Here is a 26,186-nt window from a genome sequence, read left to right as displayed (position 1 = left end):
CTTCGACAGGCAGTTTGTGAAAGTGGCAAAAACTATTTCAAGCGCTGGGACAGAAACCTCCGCGGCTAGAGTGACTTATCTGCGCGTAGTTCGCTTTTTGGGTCACATGACCTGTGCTGCGGTTTTTCGAGCAGCTCCCCCCCACCACTCTTCATACTTCTGCAAGACTTCCTGTCCATCACATGAACGCGGCAAACCAGCCTAAACGTGCGCTTCCTGAATGTAGCCTGTATCAATTCAAAAAATCTTGAGCTCTTGTGATTCATGTTGAATGGAACTACTGAATGCTGGGCCTTTCAGAACACAGGGCTTTTTAGGTTATAGGTCAAAGGACAAAGACACTTTGATCTTAAAAAAGTCACTTGGGTTTTAAATCAGGATGATTCAACTATTGTTACTGCTGCAAAGCCCCAAGAATAGTGTTGAGTTGTGAATCACTAGAAATAACAACGTTAAACAGCTAATATGTTTCTGATACTACATTTAATGTGTCCATATCACAGCAGCACTAATTTACCACTATTTTATTTTAACTATTCCAGCTTCACAATTGTATGAACAGCTGCCGTTGACCAGCAGGTGTACAGGGAATAAATAGCTCCAGATGAGTCATTAGATTAGTGCGACAGAGCCTTGTGCTGCGAGAGAAAGTCTGCGTTTCCATCAGCAGCACGGTGAATGTGACATGTAAGCAGCGAAGGCCCTCCTCTCTTAACTTTTCAAATGAGGAAGTTCAGAGCAGAGCCAGTAGCAGCTTCCTTTTACAGCTTTCGGAGGCAGGGGATGAACAAGTGAAAGAAAGGACTTGCAAACGTTACGCTCTCCGAAATGATGAAAATAGCCAAGAGGAGAAATTGAGTGTGTGGCTGGTTTGCTGGAACATATTCGACAACAAATGCAAGACTCCTGAGCGGAGGCTCTTTTGGCGAGAAACAGGATGCAAAAGCCTTGGTACCATGGTAATATAACTCGATCCAAAGCCGAGGATCTTCTATCCAAGGCGGCGAGGGATGGGAGCTTCCTTATCCGGGACAGTGAGTCCATACAAGGAGCGTACGCCCTCTGTGTTTTGTAAGTAGGACCGGACTTGTTTGTAGCTGTTGCACATGAATGTAACAATAGTTGGTTCGTCTGGTTCTGGGCTGAGCAAAACTGTATGAGCCTAAAAATGGAAGAATCTCAAAAGGACATGTTCTGATGTTGTTTGTAACATTAGGTTTAGCATCAAATAGTTGTAATGTGTGACCTTCTTTGACATTAAAGGCCCCAGTGTTTAATGTCTTTTTTCTTTCACATTTGCGCTGCAACACAGGGCTAGTTCCCCTTTATTTGCATACTGTGCTGCCACAAAGCGACACCCTTTGCCCTCCTCAGCTTGCGTCATGTTTCACGAGACTAGAGGCCTTTTAATCTAATCTTTAATCATCTTTTCAGCGACTGCTTGCATTTTTGCTGTTTCAATCACAGATTCCAGAACTGTGTGTACACGTACAGGATTCTGCCCAATGAGGACAAGAAGCTCTCTGTGCAGGTGGGTCCACCGACACCGACCTCCTTTTTTTATTCAACGTCACCATCAGAAACATTCATCCCTACTTCAGGATCAAATGGTGATCTTGACCTTCACGCTATTAAATGTAGGGAACGTGTTAAAAGTGAAACATTACTGATGCTGCATAAAAAGCAGTTTCCATTTAAATGTAGCACAGAATTTCCATCCAGTACCTTTATGCAAACGATGAGGGAGCAGGCTGGTGGTGCTGCTTTACAGGTCATGCTCCAGTGAGTGTGTGTGAGTCCATCCCCTTGTTTTCTGTTTGCACTACACAGTGGATGTGCTGAACCCTTAGAGAGCTGCACCAATGTACCCTCTCAGTCTTATTGATCCAGTTGCACTTCATCAAATGAGGAGAATATTACCAGCATATTTGGGATTTATCTTATTCATAATCCTTCTCTTTTTATTATGAGAAACCAGAATCTTACTTATTATTATATTTGTCAAGGACACATGAGGCATGATATTATGTGGACACGTGTCTATAATTGTGCAGCTCCTGCTTTCATGCACCTGCATAGTTTACAGTCTGCTTTGCATGTCGTTTCAAATACTGCTGCTAGTGATAAGTGTGTGCAGAGGTAGAGGCTGAACCAGTTTGGTGCTTCAGGTGCAGGTGCCCAGTTATGCTTTGTATTAAAGGCTTAAAATATGACAGCTACACTGTCAAAGTACAGCTGATAGAAAGCAAGACAGTACATCTGACATTATGTGTGAAGTAAGACTTAAAGGTTATGTCACCTGCTTTAGGAACAAAACAAAGAAATCTGGTATTTCAGATCTACTTAAGCGTTTTGTACCACAAAAAACACGAGACGACAGCGCTGTGATCTTCCCTCAGGCATCTGAGGGCGTCCCCATTAGGTTCTTCACCATGCTGCCGGAGCTGGTCGACGCCTATTACAATCCCAACATGGGTCTGGTCACGCATCTGCAGTACGCCGTCATGAGGGAGGAGGACGTGGAGGAGGAGCCAGGTGAAAGAAACGCTGCTTCATGTGTAGTGGCTGTAAAACACAGCGTGTCCAGTTCTAAATGTGTAACGTGTCCTTGCTGCAGAGTCCAGTCTTCCACCACAGCTCCCACCAAGAAACTTCACCTGTAATGAAGTGAAAGAAAGCGAGGCTCCGGAGCAGCCCAGCAAGTCCTTATCAGACACCCTCCTGGCGAGGCTGCAGTACATGGACCTGTCCTCGTAATGCCCCCCCCCACCCATCACCCATCACAGAGCATGAAATAGCTGCTGCCATGTGAGAACCGCTGAACTGATCCCTGCTCTAAATATTTGCAGAATATGTGAGGAGCATCAAATGGCGATTCAGGATTACTTCCGGACCTCCATCCTCTTAGATGCTGAACAAATCCAGAACGGCAACCACCACCTCCCTGGGCTGAAGAAGCTGACGATGGCGATCTGTAAAAACCTGAACAGGTAGCGTCTCCGACTGACCCATTGCATTAAGCTGTACGTGTCGTCACGCGAAGGCCTGACCTAAACATGTGACCTTTTCTGTGAGGCAGTGAAATGTCTCGTATCCTCCCGGCGCTAGAGGCTTTTCAAAGAGTGCTGGACCAGCAGCTTTCTCCAGCGCCCGGACAGTTCACACGACAAGTGAGTAGCATTCAGTCCGCCACCAGACCTGTGGTATAAAACCACACACACACACACACACACACACATGCTCACACACACATGCTCACACACACACACACACATGCTCACACACACACACATGTTTACACCCACTCACACACACACACACACACACACACACACACACACACACACACACACACACATGCTCCCACACAGACACACACATGCTCACAAACACACACATGCTTACACACACACACACACACACACACACACACACACACACACACACATGCTTACACACACCCACACACACACACACACACACACACACACACACACACACACACACACAAACACACACACACACACACACACACACACACACACACACACACGCGATCACACCCTTATCATCATGTTTTATTTCCTTTTGCAGATTTCTGCAGATTCAAGTCAGTCTGTAGTGTTTAAGCTCGAGCAACTGACAAAACTGCTCTACTCAGTAGAAGACAAGGTGACGTTTCTTCAACAATCTTGCATTTTGACATTTGACTGAATGATGTACATGTTAAACAACACCTCTGTTTTTCATCTCAGGTGAAAGGTTCTGTGTTTGAGTCCACTGGATATGACGGCGGCCACAGAAAATCTCTCATACCAGCTGTTACATTTGAGGTGCTTCGCTAAATGCGTTGTTTTATGATACAGTAGGAAAACAAAACATCTGCTGGTTTATTTAATCAGTTTCTTGTTTTTTTGCTTAGGTCAAACAAGAATCTCTCGGCATCTCCACAAAAATGTTTCTGAAAGTCGATGTGGAAAGCGGGAAGATCATCTTCAAGAAATCTAAAGATGGACCTGAAGACAAATGCTTCATGCACAATAAAAGTAGGAAGTGGTTCTGACTGACTAATACAGCAGTTCTAATCAAACAGTCCCAGTATTGTTTATTATTGTTGTTTCTCAGTCTTGCAGCTGGTGAAATCCCAGAAAATGCACGCCAAGCTCGTCATTGTGGTCGAAACAGAGAGAGAGAAGATTCTGCGTAAGGAGTTTGTGTTTGACGACACAAAGGTGACAAACGGCAGCTTCAGGCTGATCAACGCACTCACTGTTTCACGACATGACATTACTGTACCACAACCCAAATGATGGATCCATACAGAAACCCAGTGTCGCTCCTACAAGCTTTGTGTTCAGTATCAGGAATCACATTTGTATTTGTTTCACCAGAAAAGGGAAGGATTCTGTCAACTACTTCAACAAATGAAGAACAAACACTCTGAAAAGCCTGAACCAGACATGATCACAGTCTTTATTGGCACATGGAACATGGGTAAAGACGCTTACACGAGGTTGAACAAAGCTGAATTTGTCTAAGGTCAAAGGTCAAGAGTAACAGATTTACACGTGAAACTGCAGGGAATGTCGGTTCTCCCTCCAACATCAAATCCTGGTTCCAGTGCAAGGGCCAAGGGAAGACGCGGGACGACACTGCCGATCACATCCCACACGACTTTTACGTCATCGGGACGCAGGAGGATCCGATGGGTGAGCGGGACTGGGCGGAAACCGTCAAAAGCGTCCTGAGGAATACAACAAACATCAGCTTCAAACAAGTGAGTGGCCACGATCACAATACCCAGAATGCACAGCAGCAAGGATACACTGTCAATCCGTCCATGCCTCTCAACGTGCAGGTGGCCGTTCACAGTCTGTGGAACATTCGGATCATGGTTCTAGTGAAACCCGAGCATGAGAACAGGATCTCCCATGTCTTCTCTGACAGCGTGAAGACGGGGATTGCCAACACTCTGGGTAAGCACTTCCACTTCTTCACAGACCTTATAATGGCTCCAGTCGTGATGTGACGCGTGTGTGTCTTAGGGAACAAGGGAGCGGTGGGAGTGTCCTTCATGTTCAATGGAACGTCCTTTGGCTTCGTCAACAGTCACCTGACCTCCGGAAGTGAGAAGAAGCTCAGGTCAGCAGCTGTTTACTGTCAAACTATTCAGAAAGTGTTTAAGATAATCTGTTCCTTTGGACAAGTTTCACATTAAAACATGGTCACCTGTGAACACTGTGTTTTTAGACGCAACCAAAACTACATCAATATCCTGCGATTTCTCAACCTGGGAGATAAGAAGCTCAATCCGTTTGACATCACTCACCGGTTCACGCACCTCTTCTGGCTCGGTGACCTGAACTACCGAGTGGACCTCCCCTCTTCAGTAAGCAGCGGAGGCAGACGCATGTAGAAAAGAATGCACAAAATGTTTTCTGTTTTAATTTGCACTGTAAACTTCTTCTTTTCTATGCGTGGGTGCCGTTCAGCGGCTGGCGCATTGGCCAGCTGCTGGTTGTCAGGTGCCTGAGCTGCTTTGAGGCAGGCGAAGTCACTGCTTGCACTGTTTCCCTTTACAGGAAGCTGAGAACATTGTGACTAAGATCAAACAGCAGCAGTACCAGGAACTGCTCAGTAAAGACCAGCTCAGCATGGAGAGGAATGAGGGAAGGGTCTTCTTGCATTTTGGTGAGTCTTGGCCACTGTGCTGCTCGGCCTCTGAGGCCGGCTTTGCCTGAAACAGCTTATGTCTGTTGATTCTCTGCACAAGCATGCATCCTAATATTAAACACACGCCTTCCTTCTTTCCCTCCTTTTATTTGATGGCAGATGAGGAGGAAATCACGTTTGCTCCCACGTACCGCTTCGAAAGAGACACGCGAGACAAGTATGCTTACACCAAGGCCAAGGCCACAGGGGTGAGCTGGCGCTTTCACTGGTCATAGTCTGGAAACAGTGAACTAACCCGTCTCTGTGTGAAACCGTGTGGTTGTTTCGCTCATGACACAACTGCGTCATCTTCTCTGTTAACCGTGTTTGTGCCTTTGCAGACTAAATACAATTTACCCTCATGGTGTGATCGAGTCCTAAGAAAGTCGTACCCTCTGGTTCACGTCGTCTGCCAAGCGTACGGTGAGTCATTTTCCATAAGCCTCTTATAAACGACTGTGTAATCTGCTGAGACCTTGATGTTAAAATGCTACACTTTGTAGCGCATTAGTGTTTTGGAAATGAAATCCTCCGTGTTTGAATCACTTCCACAGGATGCACCAACGACATATTGACAAGTGACCACTCGCCGGTTTTCGCCTCGTTTGAAGTTGGCGTAGCTTCGCAGTTTGTCTCCAAACAAGGTCCGTTACGTCCTCCAGTGTGTGGCCACTGATGTGTGAAGGTGCTCTGCAGTGTTGTCGTTCCATGTTTCAGATCCCAACAGTGCCCATCAGGGCGGGATCCAGATCATGAACTGCAAGGCCACTTTACGCACAAAATCAAAGACCAAGTTCTTCATTGAATATCACTCCAGCTGCTTGGAAAGTATGTGTCTCTCTTATAGTCCGCTGTTAACCGAGTTGCTTGGAGTCTGACTTCAATTCTACTGTATCATCTACAGAAACGGTGAAAACTTCAGAGGGTGAGAACACGTGTGACACAGAGGGGTCGGTTAAAGTCTGGTTTGGAAATCAGGTGGAGGTAAAGTGAAGCTTCTCAGTTCTTCACCTCCTGCGCCATCGAGCGGCGTCCAATGATTCTGTCCTCTGCCTCTCCTGAAGCTCACCCCCATCATCTCCGACCCAGAGTACCTCCTGGACCAGCACATCCTCATCTGCGTGAAGTCCACAGACTGCGACGAGTCTTTCGGTAACGAGCGACCGTGTGGTTTTTGGGGGCAGCAGCGCGGAGGCGTGAGTTAACGAGCCGCTGCCGTGTCGTTTCCAACAGGCGAAGGCTGCGTGGCGCTGCGAGCCGCCCAGTTTTGCTACACGGAGTTTCAGGTCACGCTGACTCACCAGGGGGAGAAGACGGGCGTCCTCACCGGTGGCATCCAGTTGCATACCTCCGAGGGCAAGCCCACCGAGAAGCTGTACGGTGAGTGGGGGAATCAGCCCATCGTGGGCCTTCTGCTTCGACTCTGGCTGCATCATCAGCTGTTTCCCTCTGCTTTCAGACTTCATAAAGGTTGAGCGGGATGATGTCGCCTCAAAGGGCAAAGGCGGAGACTGCAATAAGTAAGACATCCATTTCTCTTGGTTACTTCAAGATGCCTCAAACCTGATTTCCTGCTCATGTTTCCTGTCTTCTTCTTAACAGGTTCTCCATGACCCAAGCGCATGATATCTCTAACCCAAACTACATGGTGGGGATGTCCTTCAAAACTGGGAACGTTATAGATAAAGGCTGGAGTTACAGCATGCCCCCTAAAAACCAACCTTGTGCAGGGCAGGGATGTAAAGATTCTAAGAAGACTGGTTATGATGTGGGTGTACGCAGTCCCACAGGAAAGCCATGTCCCCAGTAAGTGTGTGTTTCAGGTCTCTGAGACTGAGACGCAGGAAAACACCTGTCTAAAAATAATGACCAGGGGCTGATTTGATTTAGTCGAAGGTGAAACTGAATGTCTTTTTTATTCTTTGTATTGCAGGGGGGAGGAGGAAAGAGGGTCCGAAATGTTTGACAACCCTCTGTACGGGTCAATGGGAAAGGCCCAGAAAGACCATTTGACGGCCCCCGACCCCGTTCTTGCATATTGCTCCAAACAGGCGGAAGTGGAACCCGAGCGCCCGCCGGTGCCCACCCCACGCAACCGCTCCTTCACCTGCTCAGAGACTAAACCTCAGCCTTCAGCCCCGATCACCCTGCACCCCCTAATGCAGAAGAAGCCGGTGATGCCCTCTCGCTCCGAGGGAGGAATGGCACACAACCGGCCTCCTTTGCCCGCTAAGTTCCGGCCCGCTGTACCAGAACCGCAGGCATTGAAAGTCAGGGACTACAGAGACAGCTCGGAACTGGCCAGCAAACTCAGGGTCCCGGCAAGACCCGGCCAACCACAGCCTCAGAAAGACAGTAAGAAAAGTCCTAATTAGGTTTAAATTCATTATGTCATGTATACGATGATAGCAACTCTTTTCTCATCCTCTTTAGTGCATCCTGATGTCCCCAAGATGGGCCGTTCTGTGAAGTGAAATCAGGGAGTTGACAATTTGGGAAATATTTCTATATTCTTTATTTCTGCATCCTAGCAAGATGGAGAATAACTCAGTTTCCCAAAGTGTATTCTAATGAACTTAGACGAACATTAGACTCACTTTTACATGTCATTTCTGCTTAGCTTGCATTAAAACATAGGTTTACCTGGAACTCTGCTTAGAAATATGTTGGTTACATTTTACTGTAGGTAGAGTTTTACACTATACAGTTACTATTGTTTACCATAAAGTATTCTTATTCTTGTGTATAATACTCCAAATAAATCTAAATGTTAAAGCTTTGCGAGATTTGGATGTTTTGATTCTTATTATTGTCTACATGACTGTCACTTGATTTTTAAGAAGATACTGTGTTAAATCATGCTTAGATTTACTTTCCTGAATAAGACGTGACTCAAACTGTGATTGATGTAATATATTTAATTCCTCCTAATAAATTACTTTTACTAAATTTAATTAAAGATCAATGGATGTGTTTCCACAGTAAGGAGGTTTTGTGGTGCACTATATATTAATAATAGACCTTCTGAGGTCAAGTGTAAACTATAGCAAGGCAACACTTGCTAAACAGATTGAATTGTTGTTGTCTAAATTCTTGGTTAGTGTTATGTCTTCATGGCAATAACGGCATTAAATGTAGATTCAATCACAGGCTCACTGTTACAAAGTATATAAGTTGACATTACACATACAGTGCAATATACTGTACACGCAGTTGCTACAGAAATGATTCATACTCCTCCATTTTTTAATAAATGTTAATGCCAGTATGTAAAATGAAAAAAATGACTAATTATAGAATTACTTTAAAATTCTCAAATTTTAAATTGTTTTTACTGATTTTATTTCATTTTGAGAAGTCTTGAACTTTCTTGGAGTCCACTTGTGGCAAACTGAATTGACTTGACCTGTTTATTACACCCTACATTACATGGCAGGACAAAAACCAAGGTGCGCCTTCTCTATAAATCCCCACATCAGTATTTTATTGTAAGGCACAGTTCAGGGCAAAGATATAAAATGTCTCTTAAAGCTTTGAGTGTTGTTAACAATGTAATTGTTGAAGTGACACAAAATGAGACTGGGGCCAACAGGACATTTCCCATGGTTGGACCTGCTATGATGTTGGAAATCTTTTGAGACAGAAGGATTTAAAAAATAATAATTTTATCCGCAACATAATAACATACAAAACATTACATTCATGCTACGTTATAGCTACAATTTATTTATGATGCTATTTTTCTGCTCTTATATTACACACCTACAGTATAAGCACTAAACGCACCTCTGGCTTCCTCGTGTGGAAAGTTTGTGTATTTGCACCCAGTTAAGACGCAGCAATAACACGCAGGCACTACGTCATCAACATTCGACAGACCAGCGACGGAAAACAGCAGCGAAAATGGTGAGAACTAGTTGTGAACGTATGGATATAGTTTCACAGTTCACATTAAACAACTTGTGTATGCATTTAGTGTGGTTTTGAATTACTCTCGGCACTTTGTGTTGCTGCAATGCGTTTTAGGTTGTTAGAAGCTTGTATTACGCTTCATATTTAGCCGCAGCTAGCATTAACGTTACCATGCCGTTGTGTTTTTCCAGCTTTTCTACTCGTTTTTCAAATCACTAGTGGGGAAGGACGTGGTGGTGGAGCTCAAAAACGACCTGAGGTTAGTTTTATTTAATTTTATTTTGTAACATTAACAGTATTCTCTTGTACTGTGTTTATAATTGACTTGCAACATTGCGCTAGCTGTTTGGAGGCGCAGCATGAGTGACGGCAGCTAGTGAAGCTCAAAATGCAGTATATTACATTAGTACAAATAAAATGTATTGCTATTGTTTTGATTCTTAGACATTATTACTTTGGTTTTCCCTTTCAAGTATCTATGAGTAGATATACGCATATGTGATTAATTTTCTTCATAATCTTTTATGTTGCAGCATTTGTGGAACTCTTCATTCTGTTGACCAGGTTGGAAATAATGCTTTCTACCTTACATCAAGTTTGAACTTTTTGTTTGTGACTACCCAGTTGTCACTTCTGTTATACTGACATCATGGTTCTGTGTGTGTTTCAGTACCTTAACATTAAGCTCACAGACATCAGTGTGACAGATCCAGAGAAATACCCACACATGGTAAGTTAGCTGCTCCAGCTGCCTCTCACTCAGTTTTGTCATGTTTTAGCTTTGACGCAATGCGTCTAATTCGGCCTTCATATTTTCATGCCCTTCTATCACTGCACAAAAATAATAAATGTAATAAATGTAAATTTGAATTCTTGGCATTTCAGACATCTGCTACACAAGAAATGTGTTTACACTATTTACCTGGTATAACACACTGATAAGGACATTCCTGCACTATTATATATGTACACAACCCAATTTTTGTTCTAAACCAATTTTTAATTCTAATCTTGATACTGTTTTGTGTCCGCTCCAGCTGTCAGTAAAAAACTGTTTCATCCGCGGATCTGTGGTTCGGTATGTTCAGTTACCTGCAGATGAAGTGGACACTCAGCTGCTACAAGATGCTGCACGAAAGGAAGCGATGCAGCAGAAGCAGTGATGTGGGGCTGTTTTGGGTGGGTGGTGAGGTGCAACGTCGGTGACTGCTTAGTAGATTGAGTAGTTTTGAGTTAAGTTCATTCAACAAGACCATTTGTGCAGCTCTAATGACGCCGTGTTGGTATGTGAGCTTTTCTTTTCCACAATTTAATTCCAACCCTGATTTACAAAACAGTAAATATTAGAAATACTCGTTGGCTCCCAGGATGGGCTTTTGTTCACTTGTTGTTTTTTTTTTTAATAAAACTACATTTAGTTTTGAGCTCAGTAGATGTAAAAATAGTTGTCATGGTTCTGTTTCATACTGATGCTTTCAAATGCCATGTTTTTTCCCATGCCCCTTCACAATAAAAAGTTATTTTATTTATTTCCTCTTCAAGTTATCATTTGTTTTGTAGTTATCATGTGAATGAACATATTTTAAGGTTTTAGTTGGGGCATTAAATTTATATTTATCTAAACATTTTGAACTATCTTTATTCATGGCAAATAAAATGAACAAACTAAAACATGTCTGTTATTGTCTTCTAAATTAGAATGCAAACATGACATGTGAGACATAGTTGTGATGCCAAACAGCTGCTCCTTAAAGAGGCAATAATTAAAACACACTTATACTTGTTTTCATTGCACATCATTATGTCATTACGTTCAGTACATCCTAACATGGCCTGGTATTTTTTGTTGGCAAATTCGACACAAGTTTTCTGTAGCTTCTTTTCTGTAGCTTTTTGTCCATCCATACATTTTCTTAACCGCTTACTCCCTACTGCGGGGTCACGGGGTGCTGGAGCCTATCCCAGCTGGCTACGGGCGAGAGGCAGGGTACACCCTGGACGGGTCGCCAGTCCATCGCAGGGCAACATACACTCACACACTCACACCTACGGGCAATGGAGAGAGGCCAATCAACCTAATGCACGTCTTTGGACTGTGGGAGGAAGCCGGAGAACCCGGAGAGAACCTACGCAAACACGGGGAGAACGTGCAAACTCCACACAGAAAGCCTCCGGGAATCGAACCCAGAACCTTCTTGCTGTGAGGCGACTGTGCTACCCACCGCACCACCGTGCCGCCCAGCTTTTTGTCTTTTCTCTCTTTTAGTCTTACATTAACCTTCACAGTCTCTTTCACTAAGGCCTGCTATTTTCTGTTCTAAGCTGGTGTTTTCACACAGCGTCCAGTATGTGTGTTCTTCTTTTATTACTACAGTATTTGCAGCGCACACATGTCAACACATTTCCTAGGATTCAGATCTCTTAAAAATCAGTCTGAGCTATAAAGGTTGTGTCTCTGTAAAGGTTGCAAGTGGCTGCAGGTCAAAACAAGCTTTTTTAAAACATATATATTATCAACAGGTCAACTTGCATTTGACCAATTCTTGTTTACATAAAACACAGAAATAAGAGTTTACTCTGTTGTCCATACATAGAAATCCAATACCTTTATTTTACATTCATACACCTATAACGTTGTACAATATTTTTTAATGCAGTTAAAAAAGCCCAATCCAAAAACACATCCTGAAGATTTACAGTGATTAATTTGCAAGTTCTATGGTTGGTGAAAAGCATTTAAAAATATATACACACACACACACATACACAGGGATGTAGGGCAGGTGGTGTCGATCAGTTGCTCCTCAGTACAGCTGGGATGACAGGAGGGGGACGTGGAGCGGGGGATGAGATTGCCATCACTTGTGATAAGTTGTGGTTTTCTATGTGGAGTTTGCGCTGCCTCCTGTATTATTTCAGAGCCCCAAGTCCTGCACAATAGCTTCACTGGCAACTACGAAATGTCTGTAGATGTGAGCGTGATTGGCCGTCTGTCAGCCCTGCGATGGACAGGTGGTCCTCCCCACCTTTCAATGCCCCCAGGTTCCACGGAGATCGGCTCTGGCTCTGCTGTGACCCCTCAGAGCGAGGTGGCTTGGATAATGGATGGGGTCGAGAGGAATTCAGTCACCGTAGAGAAAGGCACATTGAATACACAGTGTATGTACAAACAGAAACCTTGACACGTACACAACTTTACTGTAGGATCTAGAACAATGACCAGAAACCGTAAACCTTCACTTCTGAAAAAATTAGCAAAAGAAACAAAAACAAAGTCACACATCTATACAAATACGTTTGGAGCAAAATATTTTCTTGGTCATAACAAAGCAGTACCTTAAAATGCATGTCAACACTTGGATTGGCTCTGCCAGCAGAGAGCAATCCCACAGATTTAATATAATTACAACATATATCACAATATTTATGTTGCCCACCTCACGTACACTGTCAACCAGCAGTGGCGTGACGGTGCCTCATGCATATCCTCATCAGACAGCAGCAGTCATCTGATATGTTTGACTCGATCCAATCCAAACCAATTAATTGATATAATGCAACATGTACATACAACCACATAGAAATGTATAGACAGCTCTATACAGCCGCAAATCCCATTATCTTAAAATATATGTACCACCCGTCAATTAAAATGTTTCAATACTGTCAGAAAAGTAAGTACTCTGATATAAAATACAGTATTTTCAGGAAAACAAAACACACTGTTTACATTCCATCCTTCAAAATAAAGTTTTATATACGTACCTTCAAAGCTTAGAAACACTTCCAACATACATATATATTTTTATATAGAAACAATAAAGTGACTAAGAAGCCGTATGTGGCTCTACGTTCACATGTAGTGGAAACCCGTTTAGAATGGCGTACACAGCCAATTTATTTGTCTGATAAACACAGTGTGGCACTACAATTTTGAATGATTGTACAAGTCGAGGGGGGGAGGGCTGTGTCTTAAAATGCCAAGGTCGAAAAAAAAGGTTCCTCCGTTCCGGCTTCAGCACGCCTTCGTCAAGTCGGTGGGCATGTCGGCCGTGGACATCCGGTACTGGATCTTCGTGTTGGTGATGGCGCCGTGTTTCTGCCGAAGGTGCAGCCTCAGCTGACTCTTGTGGCGGAAGTGCAGGTTGCACTTCTCACACTGCGAAGGGAAACGGAGGGTGGTTATTGCACAGCGCTTTTACCGTGGACTCGGGTGAGCCGACGGGGGGCGACCTACGTGGTAGGGCTTCTCTCCCGTGTGGATGCGCAGGTGGCTCTTCAGCGTCTGCAGGTGGCGGAAGCGCGTTCCACAGATCTCGCATGGATATGGCTTCTCGCCCGTGTGGATCAGCACGTGGGCGCGGAGATGAGCAACCTGCAGCGTGAATAAGACAAATGCTCTATATATTGTATAGACTTATACACTTATATGGACCGATTGGCCCAGGCATAAGTACAGCTGAGAGTTGGTGTTCGTTCATGAGCAAGAGTATGTTTGTGTTATTACCTGTACAAAACGAGCGCCACACGTCTCACATTTGTATGGCTTCTCTCCTGAGTGGATGCGAGTGTGAGTCTTGAGGTTTGCTGGTCTGTTAAACTGAGCACCGCAGATGTTACAGCGATAGGGTTTCTCTCCTGAAAAACACCAGTTCCAGGAATGAGGCGTCACGCGTGGCACAAATGAGCGCGAGTGACGGCAGATCACGCGCCGCCGTGCGTTACCTGTGTGGACGGTCTTGTGGCTGGCGAGGTTGCCCTTGTAGCGGAAAGCCGCCTGGCAGCGGTCGCACTTGTATGGCTTGTCGCTGTGCACCTGAAGCATGTGTTGCTTCAGCGCCTCGTCCTCAGCGAACTTCAGCTCGCATTCGTTACAGATGAACGTGCCGTTTTCTGTCAAACAAAGCGGGAGCGTTGACCCCTCGGCGGAAACGATACGCGCTTATGGCTGACAATTACCACCTGCGACAGACTCACCGCAGCTGGAGTCGGAGTACTCGGAGTGCAGCTCTGCCATGTCCTCTGCCAGACGAGACCTGGAGGTGTTGGGGCAGACGTCGGAGTGCTGTGGGGACTGGGAGCCACAGGATGAGCAGTTCAGGCGGCTCAGGTAGTGTGACGGGTGACTCTCACCGTTTCTCAGTGACCCCTCAAGTGCACTATGAGCAATAAAAACACATGCCTCAAGTTACATCTTGGACAAATCAAATTGAAGTTATGAGTTACAGACGCTTCGGATCAAAAAGAATTCAAAAATAGAAATATATTCCGGTTAATGTCCAAAAATTCTAGAAAATCAGTTTTAATGACTAATAAATAAAGACAATATCATCTCTAGATATTATTAGACTCTATCTGAAGTTGGACAATAAAAAGATTGAACGCCTCACGTATGTGTGCATTCCTCACCTATTGATGATGCTGTTGAGCCGGCTGGCCTGCGGCACAGGCAGGTCCTCATTGTGCTCGCTGCTTTTGCTCGTGGTCTGCGGGTCCAGATTCTCCGAGTCGCTGGGGTGGAGGTACGGCTGCAGGGCGACGCGCTGGGGCGAACGCAGCCCGGGCTCCCTCAGCCCCACCTCGTCCTCCTTCGTGCTCTGGTTGAGCACAATGAACTTGTACTTCTTCCAGTTGCGAGCTTTGGGGTCCTGCGAGCCCTGCAGGGCTTGCGCTCCCGCCGCGTGAGCGAGGCTGGCGTTCTTGCTGCTGCTGGATTCTGTGGGCGAGTTGGGCTGGCAGTCTGACTTGAGGGGGCTCTGCGGGCTGCTCATCAGGCTCTTTCGCCCGGCGGAGGAGATTCCCAGCGGGTAGTGCTGATGGATCAGGTCTTCCTCCGCCGGCGGAGCGTGCTCTTTGCCAGAGTCTTTCTGGTGCTCGAGGGTCAACACCGGAAACGCGCGCTTCCTCATGCCGAGCCCGACAGCCTGGCCCGCCCCGTCGTGGCTTTCCTTCCTCATCTCCTCGTCTCTCCCTACCTCCCTGGTCGCGTAGGTGGTGGAGTGAATGATGCTGGAGGCGCCCGTGCCGACCGCTCTGCCGTACTCGGCCCTGATGGTGTTGGCGGCGTCGTGGTGGAGCCCGCTCTTTGAGAGGTCAGCAAAAGTGTTTTTGGCATCGCTCAGCTTGCAGAGGGGGAAAGGAAATCCTGGCATGGGAAACTGCCCGTAGAGATGGTAGTTGCTCGGGGTGCTGACCCTGTTGAACATGTTGGCGCCGTAGGGCCTCCCGTCTCTGAACGGAGCCATGCGGCTGTGCAGACTGTCGACGACGTCGTGGGGCCGGTAAGCGTGAACGTCCTGAGGCAAAACCAAGGGACTGACCAAAAACTCGTCTCTGGACAGCTTGGCAGATGGATCGCTGCGGAAAGTGTGTGAGAAGGTGAGAAACGTGCAGAAGACAACAATGGACTTGTGCCGATTTGCAACAAATGACTCTTCTACCAACCTGGATTTGATGAACCTGTGGCAGGTGTCCACAACGTGGTCCATCTGCAAATAAATGGCTGTGTTCATAATAGCCATGATCAGATTTTCCTTTAGTGTCAGACGGGAGGTGTACATGAACTCCAGCAGGATGGCAAATCCCTCTGGGTCCACCTTTGGGTCCAGGCTGATAGCATTAAGGTTGCACTTGTGGGAGTCAGTAAAGATAGTGTAAAAGAGCCCACTGCAGTGATGAAAGGAGAGAAGGACGCGCACAGATCAGTCAATCTTTCTTCAAACGGCAGCAGAAAAATTGCCTCATTTAACATTAAACGCACACACGCGCACACACACACAAACCTGCAAGCCATGAGAACGGTCTTGTGTGCACGAAACTGCTGCCGGTTCACCAGGATGGTGACATCGGTAAGGATGTCTCTGCTGCGCAGCCGATTCAGGTTGAGCAGGACATCGCTTGCATGGCGCGTGAACTGTATGCAGCTGTCTGCTGCGCAAGCCATTTTGTCAAGTTCTGCAAGAAACGGACCAAGCAAACAAACAAAGATCATTTCACGTGTGCACAGAAGGCTTTGTTTTACACCTGGCAGTTTTAAAGCTGGAGTACAGCTAATCCATGGGCAAATTAACGACTACAATTATTTATGACCCTCGAATGGGTCTTTATCAACGTGTCTGAGCGACAGATCCAGACTTTCACCAGAAGGCGGCGCCATTTATTAAATAAACACTGTCTAGACGTTTCAATTTCTACCGTAAGAGTAATTTGTCTCCTCCTTACTTTTCTTTGAGGAGCTGGTTTACAGATTAGTATCAATAATAAACTTTTACATTTACACGAGTTAAATATATTGACGGACAAAAATACTTTTGATATACTTAATCTATATATCTACAACTATACTTTTTAGCAATACAAAAGATGACTCGGTTGATAATTCAAAATAACACACATTCAATTATCTGGTGTTCTAGACATATAAAAGTCACTAACCTGTAAATCATTTTTTATTGAAGCCATATCTAAATCCAATATCGACATACGCATCATAAACACCGAGTCTTTAACCGAGTCTGACCTTAAATACAACGCAGAAAAGTTAAGTGTGTCTTTGCTTTAGCAGTTGTGCAATAGTTAATTAAGGGCATGCGTTTTCAATAAACGACAATCATTTGAGAACCCCCTCAGATAAAAAGTTTAGTCGCGCAAACAACAGACTGCGCGTCATAATATTGGCCGCGTGTCGAGCTGCAGACTAACCAGGTGCAGTAACTGACACTTTTCCTGGTTTGCTGTTAAACCTGTAACAGCGTGTTATGAAGCCCAGCAGCGCTGACGGCTCGTGCACTGTACTCTGTGCACGTGCGGCTCAGACATTTTTAAGGAGCGAAAGCTAATATTTAATCAACTTCAGGCACAAGTGTTTTTTACACGTTTTTTACACATGAGTACCCGTCAAACCTGGAGTCTGTAACAGGACGCGTCCGAAAATAGAAGCAAGAACAAACAGTTGTCCTCCAAACAACCAAAACACATTTTCTACGGCTTTTATTTTAGTGCGCACTCGAATAAACCGACAACGAGAGCGCACTAACTGAAATAGCTCAGACTTTATTCCGGGCCTGCGTGCGGTAACGTTTCCTGAGAATAAAACAGCGTCTAAGTGAGAGTCGCAGCTTCGGAAACGAGGCGGAGAGCTGAGGTCAACTCCGAGCGCGTCTGTGACAAAGCGCTCAACTCGTACCGGGGCGGGCTTCGGCTCGAGCTCCGCCGTGCGCCGCTGTCACAGCGGACACATTGCGAGACAACTTAGCGCGACGACGCGCCTCGGAGGTCTCTGCCGCACGCACGCACACGCGGCCCGACACTGACATTTCCGCTGCAGCGTTACGGCGACGCGGGGGCTGCCTCAACGCGGCTCCCTGTAATTGGAGCGCGCGACCCCGAACCCGAGGACGCCACGCTGCCGGTGAACTTGGCGCGACAGCGCGCGGGCAGCCGCCGCCGCCGCCGCTCGCGCTGTGTTGACACTTGAGCCAACAAAGTAGCTTCAAATCAGAGCGCATCTGCCGCCGAGGCTGCGCTGACGCTCACGGCGCCCACAACGCGCACACACGCGGCACAGCCGCCCGATCACCATGTTCTACTACTACTACACGGGCTTCTGACAGCGACTCTGCCCCCGTTTCCTAACGGCGCGGCATCCCGAGCTTCATGACGGAGTAACGACGCGGGGTCGCGCGCGGGGCTTCACGCAGCTCTCCGCCGCGCAGCCGACACGGACGCTCCGTCAGCGGCGCAGCGCAGCGCCTGTCACTACGGGAGCCGCTCTAGAGTTTCAAACTGCCCGCAGACACCGTCCCACGCGCAGCGCTGGCTCCACGGCACTTAAACAGCAAATAGTGGACAAATAGTTGTCTAAAGCATCAGCGGCACACATTAGATAACACGTTCGCGCCAAATTAAAGGAAAAAAGGAATTTAAAAAATCACCTGGTAGCGCTTTCCTAGAAACTTCTTGCATCACCACTTCTAAGAACCCCAGTTCTAAGAATCAGACGAGCACAATTCTCGGAATTTGAGCCTGGGACCGTACCACTTTCCCGGGGCAGGGGAGAGCCGTGCGGTCCCCGTTAGGCGGCAGCTCTCTGTTTTTGAAGCAGCGGTTCTAGCGCGTCCTGCACACGACGGGTTTCACAGTAAACCAAGAGAGACCCAAACGCTCAAATAAGTGCGAAAATGCGCAAAAACCTGCCAAATAACAGAAGAAATAGTCGGATTAGGGTTGAATCCCCCCCGCGTTTGGTTCAATCCGCAGTCACAGGACGTCGAGCCGGCGACGTCACCAGTTCCTTAAACCCAGCCCCCGAAATTCTCAGAACTAATTTATATTCCGCGACTTGAGCGATGTGTCGTTTCTCTGCCTTTCGTCGCATTTAACACACAGCCCCTCCACGTACAGCACACAGACCGAGCTCTCAATTAGGCCCGCGCGGACGGGTCGCAGTGACACGCTCCGCGTTCCTTTTCTTTTTCACCGGCCCTTCATTTTTTTAGCCCGCTGTCCTGCAGGTACGCTGCCTTCACGGACGGGGGGGACGCTGCGAGCCGCCGCTGGGGTTTGTGGAACCAGGCAAAAGCTTTAACACAAGTCTTATTGTCGGGTCGCTCAGATGCGCGTGTGCTGCGTGGATGCGTGTGTTTGGCTGAGTGCGTGCTGCTAAGTGGCGCTCGTTGGCCGGACAGTGCGACTTTCCTTCTATTGCTGTCCGCCGATCTAACGGTTTCCACAGCTGTCGCGGCCGGTGTCAGCGCGCGTCTGACGGCCAGCGGATAAAACCAGGGCATAGTTACGACGCGTTATGAGACACATCTACAGCAGCTACGTCAAGTTCACTGCAGAAAAGTTGTGGCACGAGTAGCGGCTGCACACTTTATAGGTCTTAGTTCAAAACCAGGGGTTTGTGCGCTATAATGCTAGGATTAATATATTAATATAATGATATGCTTTTAGATATTATGTTTATTTCTCTTATTGCTTGTCCTGTCACTGTGGCTGTTTCTTCTGTAATCTGTTGCTATTCATGTGTGGGTGATGGACGTGAAATTTAGTGTGTGACCAAAACATTTGCTCCTTGTAATGCAAAGTAAAAGATTCCTGGAAAATGAATTGAATGCATTGCTGTCGTTTATTCATTTTGATTTCTTCGCCCCCTGCATTTGATTTGAAGCGCGCTCCCCTTTCTGTTGCATGATCTCTCAGAGCTGGGTGAGAATAAACTAAAGTCTCCGTTTCTCAGGCTGCTGGGCTTCACTTCGTGCCCTTTTAGTGTGAAACTTCTCACCAGTCGGGCGTTTAGCAGAAACCATGGTTTGGCTTTGTTTCATCTGGCAACTATTGTGAATTTACATATGCTTTAAAGACACTGCTTGGTTAGCGGTTGCGAGTGCATTTGAAAAGCTGCATTCATTTCACGAGTTGTGGGCACACATTTACTGTCAGTGACTCACCTTGGAAACTTTGTTTGTGGTGACTCCAGACCACAGCTTCCCCATCTTTTCTCATCCCATTCACTCCTGGGCAAAGAAGGAGCATTTGCTGGGCTGAGACAAATAAACATAAATACAAAATATATATTAGGCTGCTTTAAACTGTAAAGGAGTCATTAAGTCCTAACATTTGCGGAATGTCTTGTTTTGCATAAGTCAGGCCTTTATTGTGAAAGTGTGGGTAAATATTTAAATAATAAAAACCAATATTCAGATAATTTCAGAGATCGGTAGTTAAACCGACTGAAGCGTGAGCTCTGTTTATGCAAATAATGTGAATAAGTGAAGAACAGCACAGCTCTCATTTGAACACGTAGCCTTGCCTCATGGATTTGTTTTTAATTTTCTAAATGTACCTACATCAGAAAAACATACTTTAGCTTAGTTCGACACTTTTAAGCCTCTGATTTTCATGTAGAATTAATTTTCTTTTGAGTAACGCGAAAAACATTTTCCACCAGACACCTTTTTGAATTTTTAAACACCGATTAAGAAATCTGTGTTTCATGGAAGAAAAGACTGTAAAAGAATGAACTGACAGAGCTGATTGAGCCAGTTATCGTCCAGATAATTCAGACGCAGCTCTTTGTTTCTTTACTTTCTTTCCTTCTTAACCCTTTGCACGACAACACACTCCGCTGTAATTGAACTGACATTTCCCTGTGGATCGCCCGAGCATCCACCCAACTGGATCCGGCATCCCACTAAAAACACTCCAGGTGTTCGCAAACCATTTGGGAGAGGAAAAAAAAAGTCTCCAAAATAATTAAGACGCGCGCTTTTACAGCAATCTCCGATTCAGCACTGCCAAATAGAGACTATCTTGAGCTCCAAACAAAGAGCAGCGTCAACTTTATTTCAATCCACTTGGGGGATGTTTAAGGCGCTACAGCACAGTTATGCATAATGCACGGCCATAAACCATCCAGGAGTTAGGAGAGAGATGTGTAATTTACCGAGGCCCCATGCTGTGCCCAGCTATAGAAGGATGAGATAATTACTGCAAATCCTTGGCAAACTTTTACTCAACCAATTCCTAGCGAAAATAAATGACCCACTTAGAAGAGGACAGAGGAAGAGGCGATGATGGAAATGCCCCGTGTGAGAGCGAGAGGGGCATCCTTGTCACATTACACACCGCGCTCTGCTTAATCCCGTAACTCCATTCAGGCTCTGCCATCGAACACTGGGATCTCGGCCTCTTTGTGCGTGTGGCGCGCTGCTCAGAAACAATCAGAGCAGAGAGCAGGGTGTGACAGTAGACTCAAACCTGTCCGACCAGTAACAGCTGCACATTAGGGAGAACCCTTGTACACTTTTGACACAGTGTGGAGCGCTCCTAAGCCGTATCATTGCCTACACTCGCTGCATGATCGGTCATTGAATAGAAATGCCCACTGACAAAAGCCCGAGGCCCGGAGGTTGCCTCACTTTTTTTTTCATAAACTGCACACTTTTGTCTCGTTTCACAGCAAATTTCTGCCAACTTCAGTGTTCATTGTCAGCAAAGATGTGAGTGTGGAGTTTTGTTCTGAGAGGCATGATGCAACCGAGCTGTAACACCAAACAGATAATGCTGTTAGCTACAGAGGTCTTTTTAGTTCCTTTCTTTAAAAGAATTTCTTTTTATATTGTTAAGTTTCACTTTTTTAACTCCATCCATCCCAGAAGCATTTTTTTCCCGCTTCAATCCACAATAAAAGTCGCTCTTTTATCACACACCATCACCACGGCCGGCTTTAAAAGAGGCATGAAAAGCAGCGCGTCAATAAACGCGTTTGTTACTGTATTTAAAACCATTCCTGACAACAGGCATTGTGACATAACCTGAAAGGATTAAAAGCATAATAAACAGATGCTGGTGTGTGCAGGTGAAGCGCTCTGTTCGGAGGCGCTCGCCAACAGAAGAGTTGACATCAAATTATATCCATGCTCCTGTGTGTCTCATTTAAACACTGCAGGTTGAAACTTGGCACTCAACCCATTTGACAAGGTGAAGTACACACACACACACACACACACACACACACACACACACACACACACACACACACACACACACAAAACTAGGGAGGAAGTTTTTGCCATGTGTCTAACCTTGAGTTCACCAGCTACATGCTAAGGGCAGAGCTGAGGCGCGTTAGTGGGCTAGAATTCCAATTTAGCCAAATCAAAGCATGTAGATTCACGACTTTCTCAAGGCCAGCTGAGAGGAGCCAGGAATGCAGGCTGCAGAGTCCTGCCTGATGGAATTTTCCAGGCATGCCAGACAGAGGCTTTCGTCAGTGTGCCATCTGCTGGATGCCGGGGTCAGCTGCTCCCACCGAACACCGGGACACAGGCACCAGGAGCTCCGTTCCTCACACATCTGCACAGTCGGAGTGTTTGCTCTGCCTTTTTCTGTTCTCCCACACGCCCAGGGCTGCAAAACAGCAGCGTTCCAAGAGCACACGATGAAGAGCTGGTGAATTTGGGACAACTTGATGCTCTTTTGCTGAGATTTTCTAGTAAATTCAGTATTTAAGTGGTTAGAAGTGGCTCATTTTTTTCTTCCCCAATCAATAATGAATAAAATCTATAAAACCACAATATAAAATCTATATTGTACAATAATTCCACATTCCATCCTTATGTTATGGTAGAAATATATAGAAATTGTTCCTAGTATTATATAAATCTCCATAAAAATCATGAAAATAACTGTATTTTAAAATGACTACAAAAGCATCAAATCCACTTAATCTGAGCAAAAGGTGACATCTTACCCTCTAGATGCATTGGAAACAGTCACTGCCTCCTCATTAACTACTGGCACTGAGCGCTCTGGTAGCAGTTACTACTTCCAAAGCTCTGGGATGCAGCCACTACCTGTTAATGCCCATCTTCTCTGCTCTGACTGTCTAGTTTGTGAAAGCCGGAACCACGGCGTCCTTTAACCTGAAGTCCTGCTGCTCACTGGGCCACGGACAGCTTCAGCCGCTGCTGTGTGATGCTGACCTCATTGTTATAGTAGCAGTCTTTGTAAATGTTCAACGTGGCACCGTGCAGTACGTGGATTTACACGTATTTTCAGTGAAGCTAAAAAGAGACGCACAACGAACGCGTCCCCGTGATTGGGCGTGGATTTCGCAGGGAGCTCTTTCAAGCTGTGGCCCAATTTTGGCGCTCGACTACATCAAATTCTCCCCATGTTGCGTTGCTCCCGCTGCCGGGTCGAAGTAGCTGCCTGCGTCTGAAGCCAAGTGCTGATACTGGTCTACAGGGCTGCTTAAACAGGAACCACACAACCCTAGCTCCAGGCCGTGGTGCAACAAGAACCGCGCACAAAGCACCAGCGGAGCCACTTCACACATCCACAACATCAGTTCTGCAGAAGCTCTTCTCCAAATAGTCCTTTTATAAAGCAATTACACCCAAAATCAGGCATTAGCCTTAATTTAGTGGTGATTCCATCTGCCTGAACCAGCCACAGCCTCATTTAGTACATACTGTACAGCACTGAAGGTGTGTTTTCATGTCAGTGTTTATCCTCCAGCCAAAAGCAGTAAATGGATTTAAATCCAACATGGAAACATGAGATTGGGGAGGATGAAAGCAATCCCACCAAGCACCAGAAGTCCACCACTCTACCCCCCCCCCCCCCCCCCCCCCCCCCCCCCCCCCCCCCCCCCCCCCCCCCCAAAAGGCAAACTAAACTGACATGGACTGAAGAGATCATTCCTGCGTTTTTAAAATATCACAAACTCTTTATCACAGCATGTACTATTCTATATGAACCATGTTTTTACTGTTGTTCTGTAATTTGGTTTTCACCCAGTTTCTGAGTTAGTTTTGCTAAATATATCTGATTATTCATTAGAATAAAGACACTTCTTCATATTTTGTCAGTGCCTACACTCTTATTTCAATAAAACATAAAGCCAGACAGTGGTTCCTTCTCCCTCTACATTCGGAAAATCCTCCCACTCCGTATATTTGCTAGAAACAAATCTACTTAAATAATCATCAAGCATCATTAATCTGCATTTGTGCAAGGCTGAAATGAGGAATTAACATATTTTTGATCACAATTTATTCGCACGAATGTACGAGACTTAAAAAGCCACTGTGCTGCTCTGCGCTTTAAAGGAAGCCCAGGAAACAGCAGGTGGAAGTGATGATGCAGAGAGACAACCCTCACGTAAGTGTTATCTGCTCTACATCACACAGACCTTCTCCATTTCTGCTCCACTTTGAAGCAACGCTGCGCCACGAGCTTTTCATACGTTTATCACCTGTGAAAAGTGTTACACCAACCAGGGACGATTCAACTCTCCTCCTGCAAGCGCTAACTTAGCCTTTGTTTTTGGTGATGAAATTATTCTTGAAGGGTGACATGAAAATCAAAAGTGAATCAAACAGCTCTCTCCTTTCACCCAGACCACATCTCCTCTCACCTCTGATTTAAATGTTTTTCCATACGTAGATAAACGGAGGAGAAAATTACTCGCATGTGGAGCTCTCGTTTGCATGTCAGATGTCAGTTGTTCTTATCACAGTTCATGTACAATGCAGGTCCTTCAGTGGGAGTTTGCAGGCTTGTTACAGTGGTAGTGATTCAGCACTGTGCTAATCTGATGCCTCACTTAGTTTGATCGTCACAAATAGCTGTGTGGAAATGGGAAAAAGAGTTTTCATTGACTGCAGTGCAGGTTTTAGCAAACCTGTGTTTCTGGCCTGTGGTTCTGTGGAAGAACGTGTGCCAGCGTTCCTGCCCACATTTAGTTTTATTTGTCCTATAGAATCCACAGCTGCCGCATGATTTCAAATCCAAGTCAGCGTTAGCTGGACAGAGCTGCTGATGCTGATATGTGGGTTACATTGCAAGTGCAAGTAGTGAAAATTATATTTTGAAATTCATTTAATTTCCCATTTTTAGCAATTTAGCTTCATCCTCTTTATACAGTCATTCATTCAGTGAGCATTGAGGTACTGCCCTTAACCTGCAGAGGTGTTGACAACAAAAGAAAGAACTCTCACCTTTTTTTTGCTGGAAGGAGTGAGGCATGATGGGATCTGTAGTCGAAATCAGGTCAAAATCAACCGGTCAACCTGTCTACCTGATGACAACGATGCTCTGGAGCTATGTGGTCTACGGCAAAGCAGCGAGATGATCCAGGACGTGGGGGGGGGGCACCGGTGCCCGAGCCTCTTCCCAACTGGGACCTGGAGCTCGGAGAGAAGAAGAAGCCGTCCTCCGATGGAAAGGGCAGCGAGTCTGTGCGGCGTGGTGGCCAAGCAGCTGTGGCAAAGCCCTGCGTCCGTCGCTGAGCAGGATGGGAACACTTCTGGAAAGGCGGGCACAGCAGCAGGGCTGAAGTGAGTCAAGTCGACTAAGCACGCTTCATGTCAGTAAAACGGTCCACAGGGCATCTCTGGCTCTCTGAGCTGATAGGCCGCCTGCACTCTAGCGTTCATTGATTGTAGCACTCAGTCGCTCCACTTTTCCACGAATGCTAAAACCGTGGGGCAGGCTGAGTTTTGGAGGAGGAAAAAAAAGAGAGATTAAACTGCCTGTAAAATAATCCTAGTTTTTCTATATATAATTCATTTGAATGAGGATGTCTGAAATCCCATTAAGCCACAGAAGTCCAAACCGTAGACTGGCCGTGCCGCTGACACGGAGGAACTCTTGGAGCTCAGGCCATCTGCCATATGAGACTTTTTCATATATGGCAATAACACATTGTTTTATAAACAGAGGTTTTATACAACAAACATGTCAGTGTCCTACAGCATTAATCTACCTAAGCTTATCTCAATCCATGGAACTAGATATTGCTCTTTACAACTTGCCTCGTTGGAGGGGGCTGTTACATCACGCCAGCTGTCACTTCAACCTGGCACAGCCAATAGGAAGGTCAGCGATGCGGCTGCAGGGGAGAAAATTAGGAAGGAAAATCCTGAAAACAGTAAAACATGAAAAAATGCAGATATCACTTCAGGAAGTCATTCAGTAAAGTACAGCTGCATGTACAGTATAGCTGCTTTTTTTTTTTAACCTTGGCATTGATAAAGCACTCGTCTCCCCAC

At 45.8% G+C, this 26,186-nt stretch overlaps 3 protein-coding genes across 5 annotated transcripts; 2 read left to right on the top strand and 1 right to left on the bottom strand.

Moving 5' to 3' along the window:
• The first annotated feature begins 47 nt into the window (after positions 1 to 47).
• inpp5d (inositol polyphosphate-5-phosphatase D) lies at positions 48 to 8,498 on the top strand. The gene is made up of 27 exons (XM_029145684.3): positions 48 to 1,071; positions 1,468 to 1,531; positions 2,400 to 2,535; positions 2,618 to 2,753; positions 2,850 to 2,990; positions 3,080 to 3,170; positions 3,595 to 3,672; positions 3,756 to 3,833; positions 3,923 to 4,046; positions 4,126 to 4,232; positions 4,392 to 4,494; positions 4,581 to 4,777; positions 4,859 to 4,976; positions 5,046 to 5,142; positions 5,251 to 5,389; positions 5,583 to 5,691; positions 5,833 to 5,921; positions 6,054 to 6,135; positions 6,267 to 6,356; positions 6,430 to 6,540; positions 6,617 to 6,696; positions 6,777 to 6,864; positions 6,946 to 7,092; positions 7,172 to 7,232; positions 7,315 to 7,518; positions 7,646 to 8,067; positions 8,146 to 8,498. Exons 1-27 carry the CDS (start codon positions 938 to 940, stop codon positions 8,184 to 8,186), a joined length of 3,267 nt encoding a protein of 1,088 aa, XP_029001517.1. The 5' UTR covers positions 48 to 937; the 3' UTR covers positions 8,187 to 8,498.
• Positions 8,499 to 9,480: 982 nt separating this feature from the next.
• On the top strand, positions 9,481 to 11,153 carry smx5. Its single transcript, XM_029149315.3, has 5 exons — positions 9,481 to 9,618; positions 9,816 to 9,883; positions 10,158 to 10,188; positions 10,295 to 10,354; positions 10,662 to 11,153. Exons 1-5 carry the CDS (start codon positions 9,616 to 9,618, stop codon positions 10,785 to 10,787), a joined length of 288 nt encoding a protein of 95 aa, XP_029005148.1. The 5' UTR covers positions 9,481 to 9,615; the 3' UTR covers positions 10,788 to 11,153.
• A 1,051-nt stretch (positions 11,154 to 12,204) lies between these two features.
• Positions 12,205 to 25,537, bottom strand: bcl6aa (BCL6A transcription repressor a). 3 transcript variants are annotated; one of them, XM_029148402.3, is made up of 10 exons: positions 25,134 to 25,537; positions 20,076 to 20,168; positions 16,407 to 16,578; positions 16,069 to 16,290; positions 15,034 to 15,981; positions 14,602 to 14,783; positions 14,350 to 14,517; positions 14,132 to 14,262; positions 13,862 to 13,999; positions 12,205 to 13,783 (listed from the first exon to the last, which is right to left on the bottom strand). In XM_029148402.3, exons 1-10 carry the CDS (start codon positions 25,159 to 25,161, stop codon positions 13,640 to 13,642), a joined length of 2,226 nt encoding a protein of 741 aa, XP_029004235.1. In that variant the 5' UTR covers positions 25,162 to 25,537; the 3' UTR covers positions 12,205 to 13,639. The 3 variants fall into 3 exon arrangements, with proteins under 3 accessions (XP_029004235.1, XP_029004236.1, XP_029004237.1); XM_029148403.3 differs by lacking the exons at positions 20,076 to 20,168; positions 25,134 to 25,537 and adding an exon at positions 18,558 to 18,870; XM_029148404.3 differs by lacking the exons at positions 20,076 to 20,168; positions 25,134 to 25,537 and adding an exon at positions 17,059 to 18,477.
• Between the last annotated feature and the right edge of the window lie 649 nt (positions 25,538 to 26,186).

The sequence above is a fragment of the Betta splendens genome, chromosome 4 (assembly GCF_900634795.4).
Source record: "Betta splendens chromosome 4, fBetSpl5.4, whole genome shotgun sequence".
NCBI lineage: Eukaryota > Metazoa > Chordata > Actinopteri > Anabantiformes > Osphronemidae > Betta > Betta splendens.
This window is presented reverse-complemented; position numbering and strand designations above follow the sequence as displayed.

Bases quoted from the DNA above. Each gene is read 5' to 3' on its own strand.
- bcl6aa (XM_029148402.3), bottom strand. From the start codon at position 25,161: ATGCCTCACTCCTTCCAGCAAAAAAAAG. The intron at 15,982-16,068 runs GTTGGTAGAAGA...CACTTTCCGCAG, and splicing joins CACAGGTTCATCAAATCCAG to CGATCCATCTGCCAAGCTGT. The intron at 14,000-14,131 runs GTAATAACACAA...TTCACGCTGCAG, and splicing joins GTGGCGCTCGTTTTGTACAG to GTTGCTCATCTCCGCGCCCA.
- inpp5d (XM_029145684.3), top strand. From the start codon at position 938: ATGCAAAAGCCTTGGTACCATGGTAATATAACTCGATCCAAAGCCGAG. The intron at 2,536-2,617 runs GTGAAAGAAACG...TCCTTGCTGCAG, and splicing joins GGACGTGGAGGAGGAGCCAG to AGTCCAGTCTTCCACCACAG. The intron at 6,697-6,776 runs GTAAAGTGAAGC...CCTCTCCTGAAG, and splicing joins GGTTTGGAAATCAGGTGGAG to CTCACCCCCATCATCTCCGA.
- smx5 (XM_029149315.3), top strand. The intron at 9,884-10,157 runs GTTAGTTTTATT...TTTATGTTGCAG, and splicing joins GAGCTCAAAAACGACCTGAG to CATTTGTGGAACTCTTCATT. The intron at 10,355-10,661 runs GTAAGTTAGCTG...TGTCCGCTCCAG, and splicing joins CAGAGAAATACCCACACATG to CTGTCAGTAAAAAACTGTTT.